General features: G+C 42.2%; 1 protein-coding gene across 3 annotated transcripts in view; it reads right to left on the reverse strand.

Moving 5' to 3' along the window:
* Positions 1-27,293, reverse strand: part of LOC124711903 (DNA replication ATP-dependent helicase/nuclease DNA2-like) — a 151,628-nt gene that overhangs the window by 11,896 nt on the left and 112,439 nt on the right. For all 3 annotated transcript variants that reach the window (XM_047242154.1, XM_047242153.1, XM_047242152.1), the window contains 4 exons: positions 17,412-17,563; positions 15,763-16,007; positions 12,731-12,924; positions 8,536-8,722 (listed from right to left, as the gene is read on the reverse strand). In XM_047242154.1, the coding sequence (XP_047098110.1) occupies positions 8,536-8,722; positions 12,731-12,924; positions 15,763-16,007; positions 17,412-17,563 (778 nt within the window). The remainder of the gene's footprint in view (positions 1-8,535; positions 8,723-12,730; positions 12,925-15,762; positions 16,008-17,411; positions 17,564-27,293) is intronic.

The raw sequence follows: 27,293 nt of genomic DNA on the forward strand, positions 1-27,293 counted from the left end.
AACACGGAAGGACAGTGACTAGCAAAAATTGAGGCCAGGGCATTATGGGAATGTAGGATATATAACAGGGCGAGTTCCAACCTCTGCAATTCAGATAAGCTGGTATTGGAAGGAAGGACAAAAATGGCACAGGCTGTGAAGCAGTCACTGAAGTGAAGAACATTGTGTTGGGGAGCGTGCTCAGCAACTGGTTGGTCCAGTCGGTTCTTGGCTACAGTTTGTCAGTGGCCACTCATGCACACAGACAGCTTTGCTGATTGTCAAGCCCAGTAGAATGCAGCACAGTGGCTGTACAAGTTGTAGATCACGTTACTGATTTCACTGATAGCCCTGCCTTCGAAGGGGTAAGTGATGCTTGTGACTGAAGTGGAAGTGGTGTTGGTGGGAGGATGTATGGGACAGGTCTTGCATCTAGGTCTATTACAGTGATATGAGCCATGAGGCAAGGGACAAGGTGTTGGGATCAGAGGTGGAGTAGGGACAGACAAGGATGTTGTGTTGGTTTGGTGGGTGGTAGAACAGCACTGTGGGAAGGGTGAGAGGGATAGTAGGTAACATATTCCTCATTTCAGAACATGATGAGAGGTAGTTGAAACAGTGGCAGAAAATGTGATTCAGTTGCTCCAGTGCTGGGTGGTACAAAGTCGTGAGGTGTATGCTGCTTTGTGGCCAGATGGTGGGATTCTTGGAGGTAGTGGGTGACTGGATAGCGAAGGTATGGCAGATCTGTTTCTGTATAAGGTTGGGAGGGTAAATACTGTCTGTAAAGGGCTCAGTGAGAACCTTGGTACTTTTTGAGAGGAACTGCTCATCACTACATGTGACGGCTATGGTGGCTAGGCTGTATGAAAGTGACTACTTGGTATGGAATAGATGGCAACTGTTGAAGTGGAGGTGCTGTATTGCTGGTGGTTGGTAGGTTTGACATGGATGGAGGTACTGATGTAACCATCTTTCAGGTAGAGGTCAACATAAAGGAAAATGGCTTTTTGGGTTGAGGAGGACCAGGTTAAGCGAAGAATGGGGGGAGGCATTGAGGTTCTGCATAAATGTGGATAAGGTGTTCTCACAATCCAGATCACAAAGATGTCACCAGTGAATCTGAACCTGGTGAGGGATTTGACATTCGGGATGGTTAGGAAGGATTCTTCTCAGTGGCCCACAAATAGGTTGGCATAGGATGGTGTCTTACGGTTGCCCATTGTCAAACCATGGATTTGCTGGTGATGCCTTCAAAGGTGAAGTAGTTGTGGGTGAGGATACAGTTGGTCATGTTGACCAGGAAGAAGGTTGTAGGTTGGGAATCCATTAGGCATTGGGAAGGGCAGTGTTCAGTAGTGGCAATGCCATGGACATTAGGAATGTTAGTGTAAACGAAGGTGACATCAATAGTGACGAGTAGGGCACCATGTGGTAAAGGAACAGAACTGTAGAGTGTCAGTGGAGGAGCAAGTTGGTGTCTTTTATATAGGTGGGTAGGTCGTGGATAATAGGATGAAAGAATTAGTCTATAAGAGCAGAGGTTCTCTCAGTGGAGAGGATTCAACCGACCTACAAACAATCTATTTTTCTCCCCCTCCCCCCGTTTTCCTCCCTACGCCTACTGTCTTGACTTCCAACTGTTCCTAGCTGCCCTACCCTCTCCCCACCTTTTCCTCGTATGTTCCCACAAGCAACACTTTACCGTCCCCCACCCCTACCCTCGCATCTCTCTCCACCCTAGTCTCCTCCTTACCCCCACTACCCATACTGCTTTTCCCATCATGTACAGTTGCTCTCAGTCCCAGTCCATCCTTGGAGGCTAGACAGTGTGTGCGCGTGTGTGTGTGTGTTCATCTACTTTAGAAGAAGGCCTTTTGGCTGAAACCTTACTTGTTTAGCACTCTTTTTGTTGCGCCTGTCGATTCAACGTCTCAATTATATGGCGGGCAGCAATCTATCCTTTTCATAATATTGTCATTATTCCATCCTGGCTTTTCCATTGTTTGATTTTGTCTATTGGCTTTATCTTCATCCAGTACCCCAGTGCTGTTTTCCTTTGTTACTATTTTCTAACACATTGCTTTATTCAGTGTCCATCCTTTCCTTTCTCTTTTCACACACACACACACACACACACACACACACACACACACACAATTACGTGACTGTGCTGATTGTTGGTGCAGCATCTTATGTCCTATGATACACCCAATGATATCATTAACCTAGACCTTCAATTCATCACTCTTCCTGCTTCACTACTGTGTATTTTCACAAGTTATTTTCCATACCTTCCTGTGCTACACAAACTTGTACTTCATCCTTCCAAACCCCTCCCCATTCTTTCTCCTCTCTTATTCCAGTTCGCACTTGCTAACCTCACCTAATCCAGTCACATCTGCTGCTACCTCCTTCATACATTTCCAGCCACTGACTTGTAACCTACATTATTGTCTTTTTTATTTATTTTTATTTTTACCTCATTGTGTTTTCACATTTATTTCTGTTTGTTTTCACGTTTCACTACTGGCCCATGAACTGGAGTGCACACACCATTCCACCTCAAAAATTTCTCCAGCCTGCTCATCTCCTATTACTGTCTATGACTACCACTGTCCACCACCTCTACAACAGTCTTCAAACCTTCCCTATAATCCCTAATAGCTGACAAATCCTGCCTCACAGACCTACTACATTTACCACACCCTCTAGCTCCCTCCCACCACCATAAACAATCCAAAACCTAAACAGATCCTAAACACAGTCACAAACCTTTCTGCCAATAGCTTTAGTCCCACAGAGGTATCAGCCCTTTCCAAAGGCCTTATCTTCTGTTTCACTTCCAAATTTAATCATGCTTGACCTGTTAAACACCTTCTCTCCTTCTACCAGGCCCCACAGTGGGAATACATTTTTGCCGCCAACCCTACCAATCAGACTCAACACAAAACCAATATTGAACTCTGCCTGACTCAGTTCACTCCTCCATCCAACCGAGATCCATTCCCCCTGCCCACAAATTACCCCCTCTTAACATTCCAGAACTTCTTAACCTTGAACCTTGCCTCACCATCATTTCCCAAATCGCTCAACATGCATGCTAACCTTACATCTGCAGAAATAACTGCAACCCATCACCTAAAAACTGATCCCGACCTTCAGATCCTACCTGCTGACAAATGCTTCACCACTGTTTTTTTGAACTGAAAGCATTATCTGGCAGAAGGACTTTCCAAGGTCAGATTCGTCCACCTACAAATCCTGACTCAGTGATATAATTCCACACATCCAAAGGATCTCTAGTCTCTCCTCAAATCCCTAAGCCCATTCCAGAACCTCTTTCCTGTTTTTGCCTCTCTCCTCATTTCTACATTTCCACCTTCTACATGCTTCCTGAAGTCCATAAACCCAACTATCCAGGATGCCCTATTGTGGCTGGTTACTGTGCCTCCACTGAAAGTATCTCTGCTCTCATACACTAACATCTTCAGCATATTACTTGCAACCTACCCTCCTACATAAAAGACAGTTGATGTTCCTATACCACACGGTGCTCTGCTCATGAGTACTGATGGCACCTCCCTTTTCATTAACATCCCTAATGTTCATGACTTTGCTGGTATTTAACACTATCCTTCCCAATGTCCAATGGACTCCTAATCTATAAGCTCCATTCTGGCCAACACTGTCAACTAGATCCTCACCCACAACTACTTCACCTTTGAAGGCACTGCCTACAAACAAATCCATGGTATGACACTGTGCACTTGCAAGACACCATCCTATTCATGGATCACCTAGAGGAATGCTTCCTCACCACCAAGGATACCAACCTCTTGCCTGGTTCAGATTCACTGATGACATCTTCATGATCTGGACTGAGGGTGAGGACATCCTATCCACATTCTTCCACAATCTCAACAGTTCCTCCCCCATGGCCCTCCTCAATCCAACAAGCCACCTTCCTTGATGTTGACCTCCACCTGAAAGATGGCTACATCAGTACCTCTGTCCATATCAAACCTACAAACCAAAGGCAGCACAGTACAGTTTCTCCAGTTTTACAGCTGTCATCCATTCAATGCCAAGAAGTCCCTTCCATACAGCCTAGCCACCCTCGGCCGTCGCTGTAGTGACAAGCAGTCCTCCACAAAATACACAAAGGTTCTTACTGAGGCCTTCGCAGACCATATCTACCCTCCCAACCCTATATAGAAACATATTTCTATTGCCTACAAGACTCTCACTGTCTGGCCACAAAAAAACATTTGCCTAATGACTGGAGCAACTGAATCACATTCTCTGCCAGTGTTTTGACAATCTCTCGTCATGTCCTGAAATGAGGAATGTCACACCTACCGTTCCACCCCTCCCACAGTGATACTCCACTGAACCTACACAATATTCTTGTCCACCCCTACTCCAAACCCTTTACACCCCCCCCCCCCCCACCTCATGGCTCAAATCCCTGTAACTCATCTAGATGCAAGACCTGTCTCATACATCCTCTCACCAACACCACCTCCAATCCAAGCACAAGCATCACTTATCCTGTCAAAGGCAGGGCTATCTGTGAAAGCAGTAATGTTATCTACAAGCTAAACTGCAATCACTATGCTGCATTCGACATGGGTGCGACAACCAACCAGCTAGCTCTCTGCATGAGTGGCCACCGACAAACTACAGCCAAGAAACAGCTGGACCACCTAGCTTCTGGAAACGCTGTCCAACACAATGATTGCTTCACATGTGCCAACTGGATCCTTCCTATTAACAACAGCTTTTCTGAACTGCGCAGGCAAGAACTCTCCCTGTGATATATACTACATTACCGTAACTCTCTGGCCTCATCCTCTGTTAGTCACTGTCCTTCACTCACAATCAGCTTCCCTGTTCCTACTCCAGCACTACACAGCCTTTTATTCCACCAACACACCTACAGTTTTTTTACTTCTCCTGCAGTATCACCAATGACCACACCACAGCGTTTTGGGGCCAGGAATCATATGGAGTTCAGCTCACAGGCAATAGGTGGCAGCACCACCGCTGCTTAACAGTGCAGGCATGACCACCACTAGGCCGCTTCTATGGCAATCCCAGCAATGCCACCTGGCATACATACAGAATTTAGCAACCTACCGACTACAAGCCAATCATGCTATGCCATACCATGCCACTGCAGGCTCACCGGTAGCCTGTGTACTCCTGCAGGCCCGGGCTAGTTAAAAACAAATGCACCTCTGCGGATGGCACTGAGACATCAGACTGCAGTCTCCAGAAGTGTTTGGACTCACTGCTTGTAACTACACACACATACAGACTTGACGTGACAGTGTTGTACGACTGTGTCAAGGACTCAGTGTACAATTCCGTTTGGCAGTATGTGTGTTCAGATCTTGTGTGAACTTCAGTTGGGAGATTAAACTTGTTTTTCCACTTATGTCTCCAGTCTTCTTTGTTCCACACTTCCTGGATACAGCATCTCTCTCTCTCCCTTCCTGCTCACCATCCACCCTCCCGACTGCACCTAGCTGCCCTACCCTCACCTCACTACATTCCTCTGTAGTCCCACAAGCAGCATTTTACCATCTTCCCCCCTCCCCTGATATCCCTCCCCCTCTGCATCACAGTCTCCTAATCACCCACATTGCTTCTCCCATCATTCACAGTTGTTCACAGTCTGGCCTCAGTGGCCAGAGGCAGTGGTCATTGTGTGTGTGTGTGTGTGTGTGTGTGTGTGTGTGTGTGTGTGTGTATTGTCTATTTCAGAAGACAGCCTTTTGGCTGAACGCTTTCTTGTTCAGCAGTCATTTTCTTGTGTCTGTCTGCGACTCACATCTCCTACTATATGGTGAATAGCTACATTATTTTCACAATACTGAACAAGTAAAATGATTATGGTGATAAATTTTCTACCTAATGACTCAAGCATAGTAAGATGGACCTGGGCCTACGCTGACACTGCTTTTGGTATAGTTTCTAAATCACCAGCTGTTTCTGCATTCTCTCTCCTTTGTTGGCCCACGTGTTACTTTCAGTCCCATAACAATTCCAGATTCCTTGCAATAAGATAAGTAAGGATCATAGTGAACAGAAGTAAATCAATCAAAACTCAATTGTAAAATTTTTTGCGGGAAGAACTTCATGTATCAGATTAAGAACTTTTCTGCTTATCTCACCAATGCAGTTTTGGATATTGTTTATTGCATGAAGTGTGTGTGCGTGTGTGTGTGCGCGTGTGTGTGCGCGTGTGTGCGAGAGAGAGAGAGAGAGAGAGAGAGAGAGAGAGAGAGAGAGAGAGAGAGAGAGAGAGATATTAGTGTTCCCACTGCTTGGTTTTTTTATCTGTAGAATAAACTGAGGTGAAAAAGAGTCATGGGATTGTGATACACACATAAACAGATGACAGTAGTATTGTGTACACAGGTTATATAGGGGAAGTACATTGGCAGAGCTGTTATATGACCTCAGGTTGTTCATGTGGAAAGGTTTCCAACGTAATTATGGCTACACGACAGGAATTATTTAAAATTTTAAAGGTGTATTTGTTTTTAATATATCTTAAAGAGTAACACATGCAAAAAAAGACAGGTAATATATGTGAAAGCTTAGCTTCTCTTGTAGCTACACTATAACATTTCCTATTTGTGTGGTTGCACTACTTAACAGTGATGTTGCTATTGGCTCACTACATCACGTGTCCTATGCTCTGAATATCTGCTGTCATTGGCTGGTGAGATAACGTGATGTGAGCTAAGATTAGCTGACAAAAGTGCGTCTCGATTTCAATGCTTCAGAAACTAACATGCTGTGTTTGGTGGAATTCATATTCATACTTTCAAAATACGAGAATATCAGTGTACATGTTGCTGTGCATCACAGATTTTTCCAAAATGCATTGTTTTATTTCTGGGTTTTGTTTCATCAAGTACTGGGAAGTCATACACCAGTGTATAAAACATTTACCATTCAAAGGACTATTTAGTTTTACAGCTCCAAGGGATCGTATACTGCCACTTACCACAGAAAATGTGTATTTTTACCTGGGGAGAAAGTGTATTTTTAACTGGAAAATCTGGGATTTTTTTTTCCTTATCTGCATTTACACCCTGATATCTGATTGGAATAAAGGACATTGCACTAACACACTTGAGTTGTGGAAATCAGATGGAAAAAAACTGCAAGTTTTAAAAGAATGTGTAAATTACAAGAGATTTTTGTTTTTACTCTCATGTATGTGATTTGATGACAAAGAAACACGAACTGAAAGAAGAAAAATAGACAAATTTGCTGGCACTCGTCCTTTCTTGCAGCTGTTTGTTCTCAACTGTAGAAATTCATACAACCTGGAGACGTATGCGACTACTGATGAGACACTGGAGGCTTTCCGTGGGTGTTGCAATACATTACTAGTAAGCCTGGAAAGTATGGAACCAAGAGTTTTGCTATCTGTGGCTCAAAAACAGTTTTTACAAGTAACTTGGAAGTATACTGTGGAAAACAAGAACATGGCCGCTATCAGACCTCAAACAAGCCAAGTGACATAGTGATGCTCCTGTTTCCTGACTCTGAAACTAGAAATTGGAACATGTCATGTTGGAACCCCATTATCATCTGAGGCTTCTTTGTTTTATCATAAAGTTTTGATAGTTCATTCATTGGAGACAGCAATAACATACATGTATGTATGCATGTATGACATGAAAGAGAAGCAATGACTAATGTGTGTCTTTTTCTACTTCATGAATGTAGCAGGAATCAATGCACAGATTGTTTGTTCGTAACACAGATTATGCAAGAACAATTTTTTTTAAGGCTCTGGCAATGCCACTGATGAAAGATCCAAAATAATGTGCTTGGATGGTGACATTTCAGCCCTCGGAAAAGGAAGACGTATGTCAGTCTACTTCTCAAGGATAAGCAAACAAGAAACATGGGAGGTGTGTAACTTGCACGTGAACAAAAGATGTATTAACAATCATTACACTTAATACATGCAAAAAGTTAGTTTGTAAGAAACACGCGACAGTTGCTTACACTTGCAACAACTAAATTCTTTATTCGACTGAGGCTTATATTCATGAGGCCTGAAATGTAGGGAACATGTACTAAACTGGAAAACAGAGTATGTAAACCTCAAGTGAAACACTTTGAATTAACTTTTCATGAAATATTTAAATACTATTCTAAAAAAGTTCAAAGTTCATAAAAACATGCAATTAAAGCAATAGTATCCACAAAATAAACACCATTTTTTCAAGGTATGTAATCGTTCACGTAAATTATGTTATTAGGTATAAAATACACTGCATGCCTGTTCAACTAATGGAAACTTGGTGCACCTACTCAAGGGTTAACTATAAATCAAACCAATTAAGTAATAAACTTCAACATTATCAGGTGGACACTCAAATGATATTTGTGTCGTTTATCAAATCAGGGTACATAAACTAATAAGATCTTTAACGAAATGTTGGTCGTGTATTATGAGGATCATTATTTACCAGTAACCAAGTTTCATGGTCCACTTATTTAAAACTGTTAAGTCCAAACCTGTATATTCTCAACACGCAGAGTTGCATTTGCAATATCCGCATTTGCACAGCGTAACCGACCACCATATGCCAAGTGATTGGCAAGTTTTACAATGGCACGATTCATACGATATTGCAAGTCAAGTATTACTGTTGCTCCCAGTCCATCCAGTCGAGTAAACAGACTCTCATCAAGACCGAGCTGCCTGCGCAATAAACAGAACAAACACAAGAAAATTAAGGGTGTTACTAACAAAATGTATTTCATACATAAACACAAGGTATGTCTGAATTTAATAATTATACATCCAATGCTAACAAACAGATCTTGCATACTGTATAAACCCGCTAAGTCCCTACCAACAACTTTGACCTTCATCACTTCAATCACACAACATAATAATGTACAAATGTACAAATAAAAGAGGTAAAGTAAATCAGAAATACAAGCCAAATGTGACAAGTTGAACGTAATCATTCTACATGTATATATTACCTCCAATTAGATACTTCAAGCAAGTAACTACACACAATGTATGTGATATACATAAGCTTCTTGCTCATGCTAAGAGCAAGAGCATGGTAAGAGCAAGAGCATGGTAAGAGATGCAAATTGTCTAGACTCAAGTTGATTAGCCATTTCAGTGCCATGTGGAACTATGTCATTCTACAACAAAACCAGTATCATTCAGAACATTCCCAAATGTCAGAACAAATCAGGTAATTTTGCATTGTTTGGAGGTGGAATCTGTGTTACTTGAAAACCTGTATACCTGTACATGTAGTGGTGCAGGACTTTTAATGATGTCTACAATGTCTCTTCCTCCTCCAAGAATGTTCCTTAAGAAGGCCAACATTAAGCACTCTTGCTATCATTGGGTGTTGTTTGTTAAAATACTCAAACTTTATTCATATAATAAGGAAAGGGCAACCACCCACACAAAGCAGACCGAAGCACTGAGCTCAGAGACATATAACAGAAAACAGCTTTCACACAAGTTTTCGAGCTATTGCTACTACTCATCCCTCGAACAAACAACTTAGGAGCACACTTCTTGTCACTCAGTATTATCCTTGTCATGAATGTATTAATCATCCACTGTGACACGGCTATGGCTTCCTAAAATCATGCCCTGAAACGAGGTCCATTCTCTCTGACACTTTGCCCACCACACTTAGAATAGGGTTCCGTTGCCCTCCCCATCTCCGCAATATCTTTTCAAACACTATGCTCTCTCTGCACCCATCTCCCTATCCAATGACTCCTACCCCTGTGACTTGCCCCACTTACCCTCCTACCACCACCTATACCAGCCCCGTAACTGGGCTAACATATACTACCAAAGGGATGGTCACCTGTGAAACGACACATCATATATGAGCTGCTATGAATAGGCAGAGGGTGTAAACTGGCAACATCAGTATCCTGTTGCAAAGCATTCTCTACAACATGACAGTCATGACCTTGGTGCCTGTTCCACCAGATGTGCCATCTGGATTCTTTCTACAGACACCGGGTGGAAACTGGTACTACAATGTGTCCTTGGTTCTTGTCATCCACTTGGCCTTAATTTGCATTTATTTCTTCAGTTTCAGCATTTCTTTACAGTAACTATTCATGTTTTCAGTCCCTTTTTGTTTTCTGTCTTTCATTTTCTGATCTATCTATTTTTCACCGTCTGCTCGCACCCATATCACCTACAATGTACTTAGCTTTCCCCTCTTATTAATTTTTGCAGTATGTTCTGGCAGTTCTGTCTTGCGTATTGTCCTGCCTTCTGCCTTTATGTTCTCAAGTTTTCAAATCTTGTCTGGTACAGTCCTCAACCACAAATCTTTCCTTCTTATCCTGTACATTACGTCTCCCCTGACCTGGAGTTCTGGCCGACTTTTATGAAATCTACTCCTTTTCCTAAGCCTCAACAGTCCTTTTCCTTCACCCCTCTTCCCTCTGCTTCACCCCTTCTGCCGGAGGAAGGAACCATAGGCTCTGAAAGCTTGCAGACTTAAATACCTTCAAATGTGTGTTCTCCTGCAGCTGCTTGGTGAGTTGATTTCTTACCTATCCAAGAACAATATACGAAGATATTTTCTATGATTGTGTTGTGTACCCATGAACAATAGTTGGGAAACATACTGTCTTTAACAGGTTGTAAAATTCAATTACGTCCATAAATTTTGGTTTCTCTGGAGAAATAGCCACAGAATCAACTTCATGTCTTAAGAACCAAGTGTACAACAACATCAGCATTGACACAGCTAATGAAATGTTTGTTGAAGAAGTCCATATACGGTGAATAACTTTTTAATCAAAGATTTCACTATTGAGGTGAGCAAGGAACTTTGACAAAAAACTTTCATTTCCAGTAACCATTAATTTTTGACAAACATGGCTCAAAGAAAAACTAGAGTAAAAACTTTTCAGGAAAATTAACAGATTGCTAAGATTTTGTATTGAAGAGCTTATCCTTTGAGTGCGACTGAGATGTCAGAATGAAACATAATCTGACTGACACTTAAGCAGTAGCTAAGCATACCTTAAATTTCACACTGACAGTTTCACAAAAGCTACATGGAGAAACAAATCCCAACTTTCCAGCACTCATTAATCCAAACATCCAACGAATTCACCGCAAATAGCATCTATCTCATGGGGGCGTTTGGTTGCCATGCACATCCACACTTCATCAATGTGATGCCAATATTCAATATATAAAAAGAAGAAAGAATTTGCTTTCTGAACATGCTATCATTTCTTAGGATAATTTTTCCTCATCAAAAATAGATATTTAAGTTCTGTCATCACTAAATACAAACAAAAAAAGATGATGACTTCTCTTTTTTTTTAATAAATTAGCGTGAGACTATTTTTTCACCTAGAAGTGTGTGCTTACACTGTAACAAGTTTCATCAAACTCAATCAACTCATTGACAGTGGTCAAGCAGTTAACTACTGTTTACAGAGTTGTGTGGATACAACTGGGTTCTACACTGAAGACACACACATTTAGTAGGTATAAAAATTGCAGCACCAGTCTTGTTTATTTTATGTTTACCATTTAAGATATATTCCAATGGAGTGCACAAATACATCTGTAGTGAACTGCTGAGCAACAGTTAGTGTGTTCACTGATTCTGATAAAATTTGTCACAGCCGTAAGTCACATGGACCAAAATAATTTTTTTATATTTACTTTTACTACCTAATGTATTTTTGCTGTTCGCTACACTCTTCTCATGAAAGTTCAGCCATATGAGATTTTGCTTGACACTTACATGTAATGTCTGTAGATAAATTTCCCTTGTGACATGTTAGACCTGTTACCACCAGCTCCCCCACAGTATTCCACTGGTATAATTTTTCTGTCTTTTACTCCTTCCACTGGATAACAGCCAATTTCTATTTGCAAATTCTTTTAGTCGCACTACCTTTTTTTACAAATCACTGTTTATCCAATTAGGGTACCATTACAAAAAACAATTTCTCACTATTCTGGACAAAGAAAAATCCAGCCATCTTATACATAATACTGATTACTGTTTTGATAATACTATACTGAAGAGCTAACACAAAAATAACTGATTTCCCTGACAGAGGAGGCTGGAGGAGGCGAGGGTATACATGTTTGTGCACTTCATTCAAAAATGAATATATACCATCAGAGGAAATGCCCTTACCGCTCTCAAGAAGAAGAAAACTACGTTAACGAAGTATTCAAAAGACAGTCATGAATGCTTTTCAGACACAGTCTATTGCATTTTAACAAGATATTTAAAAAATCCTACCTTTTTATTTATCTAAAAACAAAGATGATGTGACTTGCCAAACGAAAGCGCTGGCAGGTCGATAGACACACAAACAAACACAAACACACACACAAAATTCAAGCTTTCTTAACCAATGGTTGCTTCATCAAGAAAGAGGGAAGGAGAGGGAAAGACGAAAGGATGTGGGTTTTAAGGGAGAGGGTAAGGAGTCATTCCAATCCCGGGAGTGGAAAGACTTACCTTAGGGGGAAAAAAGGACAGGTATACACTCGTGCACACACCCATATCCAACTGCGCATACACAGACACAAGCAGACATTTGTAAAGGCAAAGAGTTTGGTAAGTCACATCATCTTTGTTTTTAGATATATTTTTCCCACGTGGAATGTTTCCCTCTATTATATCCATACCTTTTTATTTATATTCATACGTGTAATTTGTATTACCTAGCTTTCAAAGAAGTCACAACTGGTGGCAGCTGCTGTGGATCACCAACAAGAATGAACCGTTCACAGAGAAGTAATGGCCTCATCAGCATTACCTGCAGGGTCTGAGTGCTCTCATCAACTAAGCACACAGAAAATCGCCGGCCTGTCAGCAAAGGGCTATTTGTACCCAAGCACGTTGATCCAACAATTAGCTGTTCAGGACAAGATGATGATAAGCATGAATAAAAGACCACATTACATTACATTAGATTTGTAGACAAACTTCCAAATCTCTCACCTTGTTTCAGATGACAACAAAATTTGATTTAATATGCAATAGCAAAATGGTAACACAGTTACAGCAGCCTACAACTGCAATAATAAATTATAACAACATACTATTTCTTTCTCTTAATTGAGAACATTTGTAACTAAGAAAGTAACTTTTATTGAGTAAGGTGTTAATAAATGTGAAGCTCAATCTCAGATTGGGCAACAGGGAAGGGAATCTGCATATTACTCTCAAAAGAACTATCCCAGCATTCACATCAAGAAATTTAAATAACAGCTGGATGGCTTTAAAATGGTCGAAATGTCAAACTGAAAATTCAGTAAGAATGATGGAATAACATTACCCATGAGCTTTTGTCACTAAGAATGCGCTCCAAGGCTGATGTTCATAAGAGAGTCAAATAGTTCATCACTAAAGCTGCACTTGGTTTTTTGGTGATCTCCATAAATTGTTCTAAGTAAAATCTTTGAACGGTTCATTCCATGAGGCCGAAACATATCTCTTCCCTCACCTTTGTCTAGTAGAAGCGACATTTCATAATCAGAAGATGATCAAATACACAGTGATTACAAACATTTTAAATTATTGGGACTGAAGAAGATGAAAAACTTTGGTGGAAGCATTGGGGTCAGGATTTTCAGCAGAAACTCATAGGTGTTGTCTTCACAAAGTTGGTCATTGTTTATGACCCTGAAATGCAAAAATTTGTTTACACTGTTTATTTTGATTCTTTTATATCCTAAGGTGCAATACTTTGCTCCACTTGTGTTTATAAACATAAAACATTCTTTGTTTGAAAAAGGATGATTAAGAAAGATCTGCAATGTCAGTTTGTCAACTTTGTGAAGAGTTGTGTCTGAATTGCAGTCCTGCCATGCACAGCACCAAGACAAGAGATGTAAAAGAGAGAGAAGGTGGTGGTGGTGGTGGTGGTGGTGGTGGTGGTGGTAGTTGTAGTAATAGTAGTAGTAGTAGTAGTAGTAGTAGTAGGAGGAGGAGGAGGAGGAAGAGCAGGAGAAATACAGCGTGTCCGTAACTAAAATTCCAGTTTCAAATTACTGTAGAGAGAGAACCACTGCTTAGAATGACATCAAATTTGAACAGCATATTACTGATGCAGGGGGAAAAGTCATAGGGGAAAAAAGTTAATGAAAATTTTACCAGTAGATGGTGTCTTAACATAATTGGGGTCGGCTACAAATGACAGATTATCTGAAATTCGAAGGCTATGGTTCGAGTAGCACATTACACCATCTGTACTGTTCAATGTGCTTGACTACACAACTTGGGCAATCAATAGTTGTTGCACTGTTAGTTAGGTAAGCCCATCCACTACGGCAAGGTACCACATTGGAAGGGAAAAATCTGTTTTTAATTGTACTGAGGCTGAAAGTTGCATAAACAGCAAAATGACATCAGTTTCTAGTTATCGTGAGACTAGTACAAGACATGTTCAATATGTTGTCCATTTTCTGCCACAAGTTGAAACTGAAAAACAACATGTTCCACAAAAGATTAGAATGTCTCAGGGATCATGTTCAGAAGGTGTTGTGCAGCACATTTCTTCAATTCAGCAATATTCATAACAGGAACCCTGAACACAACATCTTTCCTATAAACCCACAGCCAGAAGTTCCACAGATTAATATCGGGTTATCTGGATGGCCAAGCTGTAGGGAAATTATGACTGATAATTCTATCATTTCAGAAAAACCTTTGCAGCGGCCATGTCACTAGCTGTACAAAGTGCAGAGGAGCACCATCTTGCATAAAAATGGTCCTACCCATAGATCCACACTGTTGAAGGGTTGGAATTATGTTGTGCAAAAGACTCACAGCATTTATCAATGATTGTATAGGTAACAGGACCTGCAGAACTCATCTCTTTGATAAAATATCGCCCTTAGATAAACAATGCCATGGACCCACACCACAAAGCCACCTTTGAAGAATGATGTAGTACTAATTAATGTGCATACAGGTTTTCTGTTGCCCATATTCTGCAATCCTGCATATCAACATGTACTTGGATATGGAAATGGGCTTTGCCTGTCCACAGAATGTTCCTTGGGCGTTCATTGTCCACTTCCATGTAAGCAAGAAATTCCAGAGCAAACATCTGCCTTGGTCACAGGTCAGCAAGAAGCATCTCCTGAACACGAGTGATTGCAAACCATTGCTCGGCCCCTCAGCAATGCTGTGGCCCCATCTTCAACTGACGTTAGATCAACTGCTTTCCCCCCTCTGCCACACTGCACTTCAAAAGAACCTGTCTGTTCGAATTTTGTAATAATTTTCTCTTTTTTCATACCCTTGAGTGTCCGGGACTTCTGCAGGGCTAGTGGTGTACCGTCACCATCCTTGTAAAAGAACTTTACCAGCAGCATGCAACTGTTTCGACAGACAGTTACATTGAGTGTCTTGGATGCAAACTGAGAAACTGCTGTGTGCCATGCATCTGTTGAAGTGCCCTATTCTGACATTTAGATTACTACCTATTGGTCAAATTTTCATTAATTTTTTTTCCTCCGTGATGTTCCCCCCAGCAACAATAATATGCTGCTCAAATTAAGGATACACTGTATGTGATGAAAAAGCTTTTTCTTTTTCTTCCTTTTTTTAATAACTTTGATTTGATCTCTCTTTCTTTTAATATTCCTCGTCTTTTTTTGTGTTACTTATAAAACTACTCTATCTTTAGCATTATTAAATAATCATAGCTCTGCACAGTACATTCACAAAATCATACTTAACTGACCCTGGAATTGAGTCTCTTAGTAAGTTCTTCAGGTGTCTTACAACCCTTACTGAGCTCTGCTTCTGAAAAACAACGGAGTTCAGGATGGATGCGTTGTTCAGAACCCAGCCGCAGAATAGGCAAATTATGTTTCTTCAGACGAAGCAGCAAGTTGTCAACAGCTGAATGAGTGTTGCTTGTAATCAGCACTGAAGCACCACGTCCTACAAGGACGCGTACTAGAGATGCTAACATTTCAGTCTTTCCTGTGAAAGAATATTAATTCCAGAAGAGCCTTTATTTTATCAAAATTATAACAAAATTAACATAATCATAAGCCAACTAAGGGCAGGGGAAAGGTGACTATGTCCAACATCTAACTGCTGCTGTTCTTTGTTCCATGAGTGGGTGTTGTGGCCATAACTAAAATTTGTAATTCACAGTTTTGTGACAAGAAAAAAGTTGTGAACTCTATCAAGCATTTCTCCCTGAAAGGTAACAGGTTTCTTTTCATTGTAGGGGGTGGGGCTGTAGGAAGCGTGCAAACAATTTAACAATTTGATAGTAAGTTTTATTGTATACATACACATTTTTGAGCCTCTAAAGAGTCTAAAGGCTAAACAAATATAATTATCAGAATGAGATTTTCACTCTGCAGCGGAGTGTGCGCTGATATGAAACTTCCTGGCAGATTAAAACTGTGTGCCCGACCGAGACTCGAACTCGGGACCTTTGCCTTTCGCGGTCAAGTGCTCTACCAACTGAGCTATCGAAGCGAGACTCACTCCCGGTACTCACAGCTTTACTTCTGCCAGTACGTCGTCTCCTACCTTCCAAACTTTACAGAAGCTCTCCTGCGAACCATGCAGAACTAGCATTCCTGAAAGAAAGGATATTGCGGAGACATGGCTTAGCCACAGCCTGGGGGATGTTTCCAGAATGAGATTTTCACTCTGCAGCGGAGTGTGCGCTGATATGAAACTTCCTGGCAGATTAAAACTGTGTGCCCGACCGAGACTCGAACTCGGGACCTTTGCCTTTCGCGGGCAAGTGCTCTACCAACTGAGCTACCGAAGCACAACTCACACCCGGTACTCACAGCTTTACTTCTGTCAGCACCTCGTCTCCTACCTTCCAAACTTTACAGAAGCTCTCCTGCGAACCATGCAGAACTAGCACTCCTGAAAGAAAGGATATTGCGGAGACATGGCTTAGCCACAGCCTGGGGGATGTTTCCAGAATGAGATTTTCACTCTGCAGCGGAGTGTGCACTGATATGAAACTTCCTGGCAGATTAAAACTGTGTGCCCGACCGAGACTCGAACTCGGGACCTTTGCCTTTCGCGGGCAAGTGCTCTACCAACTGAGCTACCGAAGCACGACTCACGCCCGGTACTCACAGCTTTACTTCTGCCAGTTGGTAGAGCACTTGCCCACGAAAGGCAAAGGTCCCGAGTTCGAGTCTCGGTCGGGCACACAGTTTTAATCTGCCAGGAAGTTTCAAATATAATTATAACTACAATTATAAAAATACTGTTGAAGCTCCAGACAGTTTGTTGCTCTGAATGGTGATTCAAGCTTCCCATGCATTTATTTACATTAAAATAATGTGCAATGTATAACAACAATTAAAAACAATAAATGTTACAAACTCTCTAACCAGAACTAACCTGTGCCTGGCATTCCACAAATAAGCAAGTAATTCTTGGAAGCGACTGATTTGCGAATTGCATTCAGTTGAGCAATGTTGAGGTGCTGCGTAATCGTCTTTTCTGAACCGCTCAAGCGTCCAATTTCTTCAGACGAAAATTCTGGCTTCGCCCTGGTAAATACAGTCTGAATTTTTAAAATGAAAAAATTAATATCTATCATTCTCAGAAAAACATTGCAAGAAATTATAACAGTTTCTGCATCTACTCACAACCATTAACATTACTCTTTCCAAAGAGTACTGTCACATCTTTCGATGATCAATCTAATTGCTTTTACTTTCATTGTTGCAAGTGGTGTATGATGTAAAATTACTTACATCTCAGCATCATATAACCAATATCAGTAAACGGTACAATTATTTGCTAAGCCACATGGGCAGTGCCAATCAGTTGCCTATTATTTTGATGTACTAATAAATGTTACAGCTTATGTGAAGGACATTGAAAGTGATCCCTGGCAACAAAAAGGTCAGAATAAGGTAATGCTGGGTGCACAAGCAGATGGTAGGAAGCCCCCCTCCCCTCCCACGGATTATTCTTCTCAAGAAAATGACAATGAAAGTAAAACTGCCTTTATGATTTATCTTTAGATGCCAAGGAGAGGGTTGGATGACAAATTATTTTATGCTACAAAGGTTGAAGGTTGTTTTGAACATAATATCAGTCTGTATTTTTAACAGAAGGAAGATGTTGCTGCTGGATTTTTTCAGGGACTTCGTATCCAGAAAGTTAAGCAACTGATCACAAAGTACAGCACAGACCCGGTATTAATTCCTGGTGCCATGACCTCACAAATTCAAATTACAGATGATGATGTGAATAGATCTTCTAACACTCACATTTCTGAGGAGACCATGCCCTCACTTTAGTTAGGGTAGTAAAGAGGATGGGGGGAGGGCGGGGTGCCACGCACCTCAATATCCATACAGTATTAGCGGATTCTTATTTTCTGGGGCCGAATATCAAGCAAATCTATTACGAAAGGACTCAAGTGCTGCACATCCAATACTATGAATGGCTCAGAAGAGGGAATATTTTGCGTGGATTGCCAGGAAGGAATGCCATTAGGTTTACAAACAAAGTGGTGGTGGTGATGGTGATTCACAACAGTGATACAACAGATGACTAACTTGGATAATGATCAGGAAAGGAAGGGAAGATAAAATTAATGTATTCCCACATACCCATGGTCTCTCTGCCCTTGAGCACTACCTCTCCCAACGCCCACCCGAAGATCTTCCAAAAACCTCGTTCCTTATCACACTTACCAACTTCATCCTCACTCATAATTACTTCACTTTTGAAGGCCAGACCTACAAACGAATCAGGGGAACGGCCATGGGAACCAGGATGGCTCCGTCCTATGCCAACCTCTTCATGGGCCGCATGGAGGAGGCTTTCCTGAAGACCCAACAGCTGCTTCCCCTGGCCTGGTATAGGTTATAGATGACATCTTTGTGGTCTGGACTCATGGTGAAGAAACACTCCTTAATTTCCTCCATAACCTCAACTCCTTTTCGAATCTGAATTTCACCTGGTCCTTCTCCAAAACCCAAGCCACCTTCCTGGATGTTGACCTTCATCTTGTTGAAGCTCACATCCACACCTCTGTCCATATCAAACCCACAAACAAACAACAGTACCTTCACTTTGATAGCTGCCATCCTTTCCACATCAAACGCTCCCTTCCCTACAGCCTAGGTATTCGTGGCAAACGTATCTTCTCCAGTGACGAATCCCTCAACAATCACACCAATAACTGGACCAGTGCTTTCCTCTCCCACAACTATCCTGCAGACCTTGTCCACAAACAGATTTCCCGAGCAATACATTCCTCCCCGTCCAACAACAATGTTCCTACCCCCAGACCACACAGAAGCATCCCCCTTGTCACCCAATATTATCCTGGCCTCAAAAACATCAACAAATTACTTCACCAGGGATATGACTTTCTCAAGTCAACCCCTGAAATGAGATCATCCCTTGACAAAATTCTCCACACACCACCCAGAGTCGCCTTTCGTCGCCCCCCTAACCTCCGTAACATCCTTGTTAAACCCTACAATATTCCCAGACTACCTTCTCTACCCAGCGGTTCCTACCCCTGTAACCGAACCCGCTGCAAAACCTGCGCCATGCATCCCCCCACAACCACCTACTCCAGCCCCGCTACTGGTAAAACATACACAATTCAAGGCAGGGCCACATGTGAAACTACACATGTCATTTATCAACTGACATGCCTGCACTGCACAGCCTTTCACATCGGCATGACAACAACTAAACTGGCTGAGCGCATGAACGGACACAGACGAACTGTCTGCCAAGGAGATGCCCAATACCCAGTAGCGGAGCATGCCCTCCAGCATAATTCTAGGAACCTAGGAACCTGCTACACCGTATGTGCCATTTGGCTTCTCCCACCCAACACCAGTCCCTCTAAACTGCGGAGATGGGAACTTGCACTCCAACACATCCTTTCATCCCGCCATCCCCCTGGACTGAACCTACATTAAACAACCTCACTCCCATTTACTCTTCAGTCTTCTCCTCTTTCCCTTTCCTCTTTAGCCATTCACGCATCTTTTCATCCTACATAGTTGTGTTTATCTTTATACTATATACCTCTTTACTTCTGTATGCATCCTCTTTGGTCTGAAGTTGGCACAGTACTTACAGTAGAATATCTTTGGCTTCCCTCTGACAACCATGCCTCCATCCTTGCTACCCTCCCTATTTTCCTTTCCCTGTTGCTTCATAACCTGGGTTGTGAGTAACTGAATCTCCTTTCCCTTCTTCCCTTTCTTTCCCCTCTCTCCTCCGTGATGAAGGAACATTTGTTCCGAAAGCTAGGAACGTAAATTTTCGGTTCTGTTTTATGTGTATCTATCGGCTGTACTGAGCTGAGGTAAGTATTGGCCAGCCCCTCTATCTCTTTGTTAGTATTTGTATACCATCTCCATTTGTTTATTTTGGTTTTACTTGTATTATCAAAATGTAGACAATCAATTAACAGCTCATTAAGTTGATAATAGTTACAACATTAACATTTATAGGCAGGTATTTCACAGCAATAAAACAGTTTGTAATTTTAATGTATCAGAATACATGAAAATGATATTTTCTGTAGGAGTGTCTTCAGGAAATTAAAAAAAAATTAATAAATAAAAAGGAACATTATCTTATATTCATGTTTGTCTTATATTCAGGTAAATATGGTACATCTTCCTTCCACTGCTCTTATCTATTGATAACTCTACAATACTGAACCTTCAGCTCTGGACCTAACACAACAGTTATCACAGCCTTTGGCACGGGGTCTTCTATATGCCAGTTAAATGTTCCTAACAGTGTTTGAAACTGGAGTTTTGCATAGACTTTACGAAGCTGCAATAGCAGTATTACATCACAGTGCCATATGTGGTTTACCACATGGAGCAGAACTATGAACATTGATATTAAATTATTGGAATTAGCATGCATAAGTGATGGCCAGGTTGAAAACTTCAGCAGGTAATTGCTGAAGAGACAAGAGCATGAAGGTTGGCTTTTTCAGCCATCTACCTCCTGCTTAATAAAAGGAATTCGTTCTCAATACAGTCAGTTTATAATTAAGTGTTGATATCTTCAAATAACTGGAAAAGACAGAAAGGTAACTGCAATACTGCATGGCACATGGTGCTGGCAAGAGGCACATGTGCTGCACTTACACAGCGCCATGGTAGCAACTCCCATGCAAGGCAAGTAACTTAACACTGAAAGGAATATGCCTTCTGCTCCTCTCAGTCTCAACCAGACAGACATGAGAATACAAAGTGAGCCCCATAACAGCTCATTAACTGTGATCCTTTCTTTGTTTTTTTGCAGTGAGTTTTATTTGACACTGTATCCTGTAATCACAAACCAAACTCTCACTCTGTCATTCCACACAGACACAAGTATCAATTTAGTATCAGTTCAGACATAGCCAGAGTTACTGCTTGACAGAGGGGTTAACAGGGTTATTTTTCAAGTGGCATCAGAAAAGAAGCATGTCAAACTTCAGCAGCTTGTAATGTGGTGGCCCTTTGAAATACACTACTGGCCAGTAAAATTGCTACACCAAGAAGAAATGCAGATGATAAACAGGTATTCACTGGAAAATATATTATACTAGAAATGACATGTGAATACATTTTCATGCAATTTGGGTGCATAGATCCTGAGAAATCAGTACCCAGAACAACCACCTCTGGCCGTAAGAACGGCCTTGACACGCCTGGGCATTGAGTCAAACAGAGCTTGGATGGTGTGTACAGGTACAGCTGACCATGCAGTTTCAACACGATACCACAGTTCATCAAGAGTAGTGACTGGCGTATTGTGACGAGCCAGTTGCTCGGCCACCATTGACCAGAAGTTTTCAATTGGTCAGAGATCTGGAGAATGTGATGGCCAGGGCAGCAGTCAAACATTTTCTGTATCCAGAAAGGCCCGTACAGGACCTGCAACATGCGGTCGTGCATTATCCTGCTGAAATGTAGGGTTTCGCAGGAATCAATTGAAGGGTAGAGCCATGGGTCGTAACACATCTGAAATGTAACGTCCACTGTTCAAAGTGCCGCCAATGCAAACAAGAGGTGACCAAGACGTGTAACCAATGGCACCCCATACCATCACAATGGTGATACACCAGTATGGCGATGACAAATACACGCTTCCAATGTGCGTTCACCGCCATGTTGCCAAACACAGATGCGACCATCCGAAAAAATGACGTTTTGCCATTCATGCACCCAGGTTCGTCGTTGAGTACACCATCGCAGGCGCTCCTGTCTGTGATGCAGCGTCAAGGGTAACTGCAGTCATGGTCTCCGAGATGATAATCCATGCTGCTGCAAACGTCGTCAAACTGTTCGTGCAGATGGTTGTTGTCTTGCAAACGTCCCCACCTGTTGACTCAGGGATCGAGACATGGCTGCACGATCCGCTACAGCCAAGCGGATAAGATTCCTGTCATCTTGACTGCTAGTGATACGAGGCTGTTGGGATCCAGCACGGCATTCTGTATCACCCTCCCTGAACCCATCGATTCCATATTCTGCTAACAGTCATTGGATCTCGACCAACGGGAGCAGCAATGTCACGATACGATAAACCACAATCGTGATAGGCTACAATCCGACCCTTATCAAAGTCGGAAACGTGATGGTACGCATTTCTCCTCCTTACACGAGGCATCACACCAACATTTCACCAGGCAAACTGCTGTTTGTGTATGAGAAATCGGTTGGAAACTTTCATGTCAGCACTTTGTAGGTGTCGCCACCGGTGCCAACCTTGTGTGAATGCTCTGAAAGCTAATCATTTTCATATCATGGAATCTTCTTCCTGTCTCTTAAATTTCGCGTCTGTAGCATGTCATCTTCATGGTGTAGTAATTTTAAAGGCCAGTAGTGTATGTGGCATGATGGTGACAACAGAAGAGTACAGCCACATGTCTCAGTCCTCAAATCAAGTTAAATTAAATAGCTTGTTGAGTAGGGAATGTTCAAAACACTTCATGAAACATATTTTTTGTGTGAAGTGTAATTGTTAGTTATACGAAAACTGTGCGAAAGTGAATTTGAAATTCATAAAAGAAGATCATCCATGCTTGTGTACGTATTATTTATGTATTGAACCTGCTGACCTCTTAAACACAATTGACTCTAAGGAAAAAATTACTAAATCACTTCAAAGTGATACTGAAATGCTGAAAATAGAAATATTAACACTAAAAGTAGAAAATGTTAAAATTATTGTTGAAATAACTCTCTCTCTCTCTCTCTCTCTCTCTCTCTCTCTCTCTGTCTGTCTGTCTGTCTGTCTGTCTGTGTGTGTGTGTGTGTGTGTGTGTGTGTGTGTGTGTGTGTGTGTGTGTTGTAACGAGCAAAAAGAGAGGGAGGGGCAATGGGTTAAGACAAGGGTCAAAATTTCGTGTGGCACGGCCAAGAGTGGAAAATAAAATGCTAAATTATGTCAGGATGAGGGATGAATTGGTATCAGTAGGAATAAATATAACTGTCGGAGGAAAGAATCTGGGGCATCAGCTGGTGCACAACAATCCTTGCAGTCACAAAGTGTGCATTGTGTGTCAACAATCGTTGATACAGTGTGAGTCTGAACTAATTGCAGTGTGGAAGGCGATAAGTAAGCACAGGAAATAAGAGAAAGAATGGACAATGAAAACAGTAATGCTATAGAGAAGAGTGCTGAAGGTCTCATAAATGCCTTCATAGATAGGCATTATCCCCCAAACCTAATCTGCAAACAGATCTCCCATGTCATTTCTCCTCATATCCCCAATCTAACATCTTGACCAGAAATGAGTGTCATCGTACCCGTGATACTTCCTACCATTCCTAAAGTGGTGTTCCATCGCCTACCCAACCTGCACAACATCCTAGTCCATCCCTACGCCAATCCCAGTCCCTTGCCACAGGTATCATATCCATGTGGAAGACCCTGGAGGGAGCGCTGTCCAATCCACCCAGCCAACACTTCCTATTCTAATCCTGTAACAAGTCTATACTACCCCATCAGGGACCAGGCCGCCTATGAAAGCAGCCTTGTCATTTATCGCCTCTGCTGCAGTCATTGCACAACTTTTTATATTGGTGTGGCTACCAAGGTGTGCACCCGTGGTCTAGGGATAGCATCTTTGACTAGTAGTCAAAACGTCATCGGTTCTGGGTTCTAAACCTGACACCACTTAAATTTTGACCAATAAACAGCATTAGCAGCTGAAGACTTCCAGCATAAGAAGTCCCCCTCATTCTGCCAACGACCCTGTCAAAGAGGGCACAGGAGCGGACAGAAGTTCAGGGCACTCCTTTGTCTTTGCGGTGGGAAACTGCCCCTAAAGGTGGAACAATCAGCAATGATCAACAGCATCAGGATGCAGAAGACAATGGAAATGACTGCATTATAGGCAGATAATGTGTATGCACAGGCCATGTGGCCTGTAATTGAAAAATGTGTCGTCATGATTTCACCATTGGCTAAAGATTAAGAATAGTCCACCATTTGGCTCTCTGGGAAGGGACTGCCAAAGGGAAGAGGGTGGGATGACCATGAGAAAAAGATTGAATAACCAACGAAAGGATAATGTTCTGTGAGTCAGGGTGTGGAATGTTGGAAGCTTGAATGTGATAGGGAAGCTAGAAAATCAGAAGAGGGAAATACAAAGGTTCAGTCTAAATATAGTAGTGGTCAGTGAAGTGGATTGGAAATAAGACACGGATTTCTGGTCAGATGAGTATAGGGTAATATTGGAAATGAAAATGCTGTGTGGCTAGGGCCTTCCGTCAGGTAGAGCGTTTGCCTGGTACAAGTCTTTAGAGTTGACGCCACTTCGGCGACTTGTGTCGTTCCTCCCTCCCCCCCATGTTTCTGTACATTTTTAACGTATTTGTGCATGGTGCATGTTTTCACATGGTTTCATGCAGTTATGCACATTATTATGTATCTGCATGTGTTTCTGCTTGTCTTTAATTATTTTTTAGACATTATTTACACTTCTTTTCACAACCATCAACACCTATTTTGCCCATTTCTGCATCATTCCAGTTTACTTTACGCCAGCCTGTCACAATGGATCCCTCCTCCATCTTTCTGCACCAGTTCATAAAAGTATTCCTTCCCTGGCTAAAACCCAGTTCCATGTACTGTTCCACAAATGCTGCCTACACTATGGAATCTCCCTGAACAACCTAAACATGAAGATTCCTTTCTTTGGATCCCACCCCTCCTTTCACAATGACCTACACATTTTCACATTCCATCAATTCCTGGTCCTCACAAACCTAGTACTGCGAAATCACATCTCCATAGTACAGGTATCCCTGAATTATCCCTGCCCCTCCACATTGTACAACTGCCGTGCAATCCCTTTCCACAAATCACATCTGTGAAATTGAATCCCTTGTTTTCCATCACCTCAAGGAGCATTCCAGACCCGACTCCATAAATTATCCAACCTGTTGACATGCTACTGCAGTCTCGGGGCACCACAATCCAACCCCTATTGTACCCACAGTGTTACTTCTTGTCCACCCCTCATAGCAACTAAACCCTGCCTAGCTGACCTTTTCAACTTACCAGATCTCCCAAAATGCCCTACCATCTCTACCAAAACCAGAGACAAAACATTACTAAAACACTTCCTATCCAAAAGCCTCACCTTCAGTCCCACACCAAAATTTAACCATTCTTCATTTATCAAAGGCCTTCTGTCTTCCTCCCGATCCCTGCAATTGAAGCACTTCTTTGCCACCAATTCCTCCAACCAAAACCAGCCTAAAACCAACACTGAACCCTGACTCTTCCCAAGATCCCTTTCTCAGAACACCAACTTTTCAGTAGAAGAAACAACTTGTGATCAGATCATCCTACCTGCAGACAAAGATTTCAACACAGGCATTATGAATCACAGTGACTACCAGGCAGAAGGCCTCCACCAGCTATCTGACTACTACACCTGTAAACTCTACCAGAGTGGTCCCATCCCAGAAGTACACCTCTGGCCGTAATAACGGCCTTGATACGCCTGGGCATTGAGTCATATACCCACATAACTTCTTGTGCCCTTCCCAGACCCTCGCTCCTGAATAAATTTGCCTCCTCACCGCTGTGACGCCCTTCACACCCACCTTTAACATGCCCTCAAAATCTACAAACCCAACAATCCTGGATGCCCCATTGTGGCTGGTTATTGAGCCCACCCTGAAAGAATTTTGGCCCTCGTTTGTCAACACCTCCAACCAACTGTCTGTAATCTAGCCTCCCACATTACACACACCAGCCACTTCCTTCACCAACTCTTCGCCATCCCACCTCTTTACCTCCTGGATCTGTATTCACCACTGTTAACACCAGCCCCCTATACATCAACATCCCTCACGCTCACTGACTTACCATTCTTGAACTTTACCTTTCCCAGTGCCCTTCAGATTCCAAACCCACTCTCTCATTCCTCATACACCTTACTAACTTTGTCCCAACCTGTAACTACTACTACTTTGAAGGGAAGGTATATAAACAAATTGGCAGCACAGCCATGGGGACTTTCATGGTATCCTGTGCTAACCTTTTTATGGGCCATCTAGAGGAGACCTTCCTATCATGTCAAACACCAAACACTTTGTCTGGTTTAGGTTTGTTCACATCTCCATGATCTGAACTCAGGGCCAAGACACCCTGTCTTCATTCCCTCACAACCTCAACACCTTTCTCTCATCTGCCATCTGTGAAAGTAGCCATGTCATTTACCAGCTCTGCTGCAATCACTGCACAGCATTTCATATTGGTATGACCACCAGGATGAACAGCCACCACCAAATTGTAGCCAAGAACGAAGTAGTCCACCCTGTGCTGCAACATGCAGCTGAACATAACTTGCTTCATTTCAAAGGCTGCTTCGCTACCTGACCAATCAGGATTATTCCTCCACCACCAGATTTTCTGAACTGCGCATATGGCAGTTACCCTTACAACACATTCTCTGCTGCCATAATTATCCTGGCCTCAAATATGGTAACATACTGTCCCACACCTTCCACTCAACATTTCCACCCCCTCTGTCCTATCATCTCCTCACCATTCTCGTCTCTCACCCTGTTTGTTTCTCACTCTCTGTTGGTGCACCTGCCGATCTTCCCCTGTTCCTCTTCATCTCCCTCCCCCACAACCACCTGACATTGCACCTGTTAGCGTTCTAGTCCCTGCACACTTCACCAGACAGCGTCTCTCTCTCTCTCTCTCTCTCTCACCCCAACCATACACTACTATCCCTAACCCTTCCCAGCCACCTCCAGATTG

Source organism: Schistocerca piceifrons, chromosome 8 (genome assembly GCF_021461385.2).
Source record: "Schistocerca piceifrons isolate TAMUIC-IGC-003096 chromosome 8, iqSchPice1.1, whole genome shotgun sequence".
Taxonomy (NCBI): Eukaryota; Metazoa; Arthropoda; class Insecta; order Orthoptera; family Acrididae; genus Schistocerca; species Schistocerca piceifrons.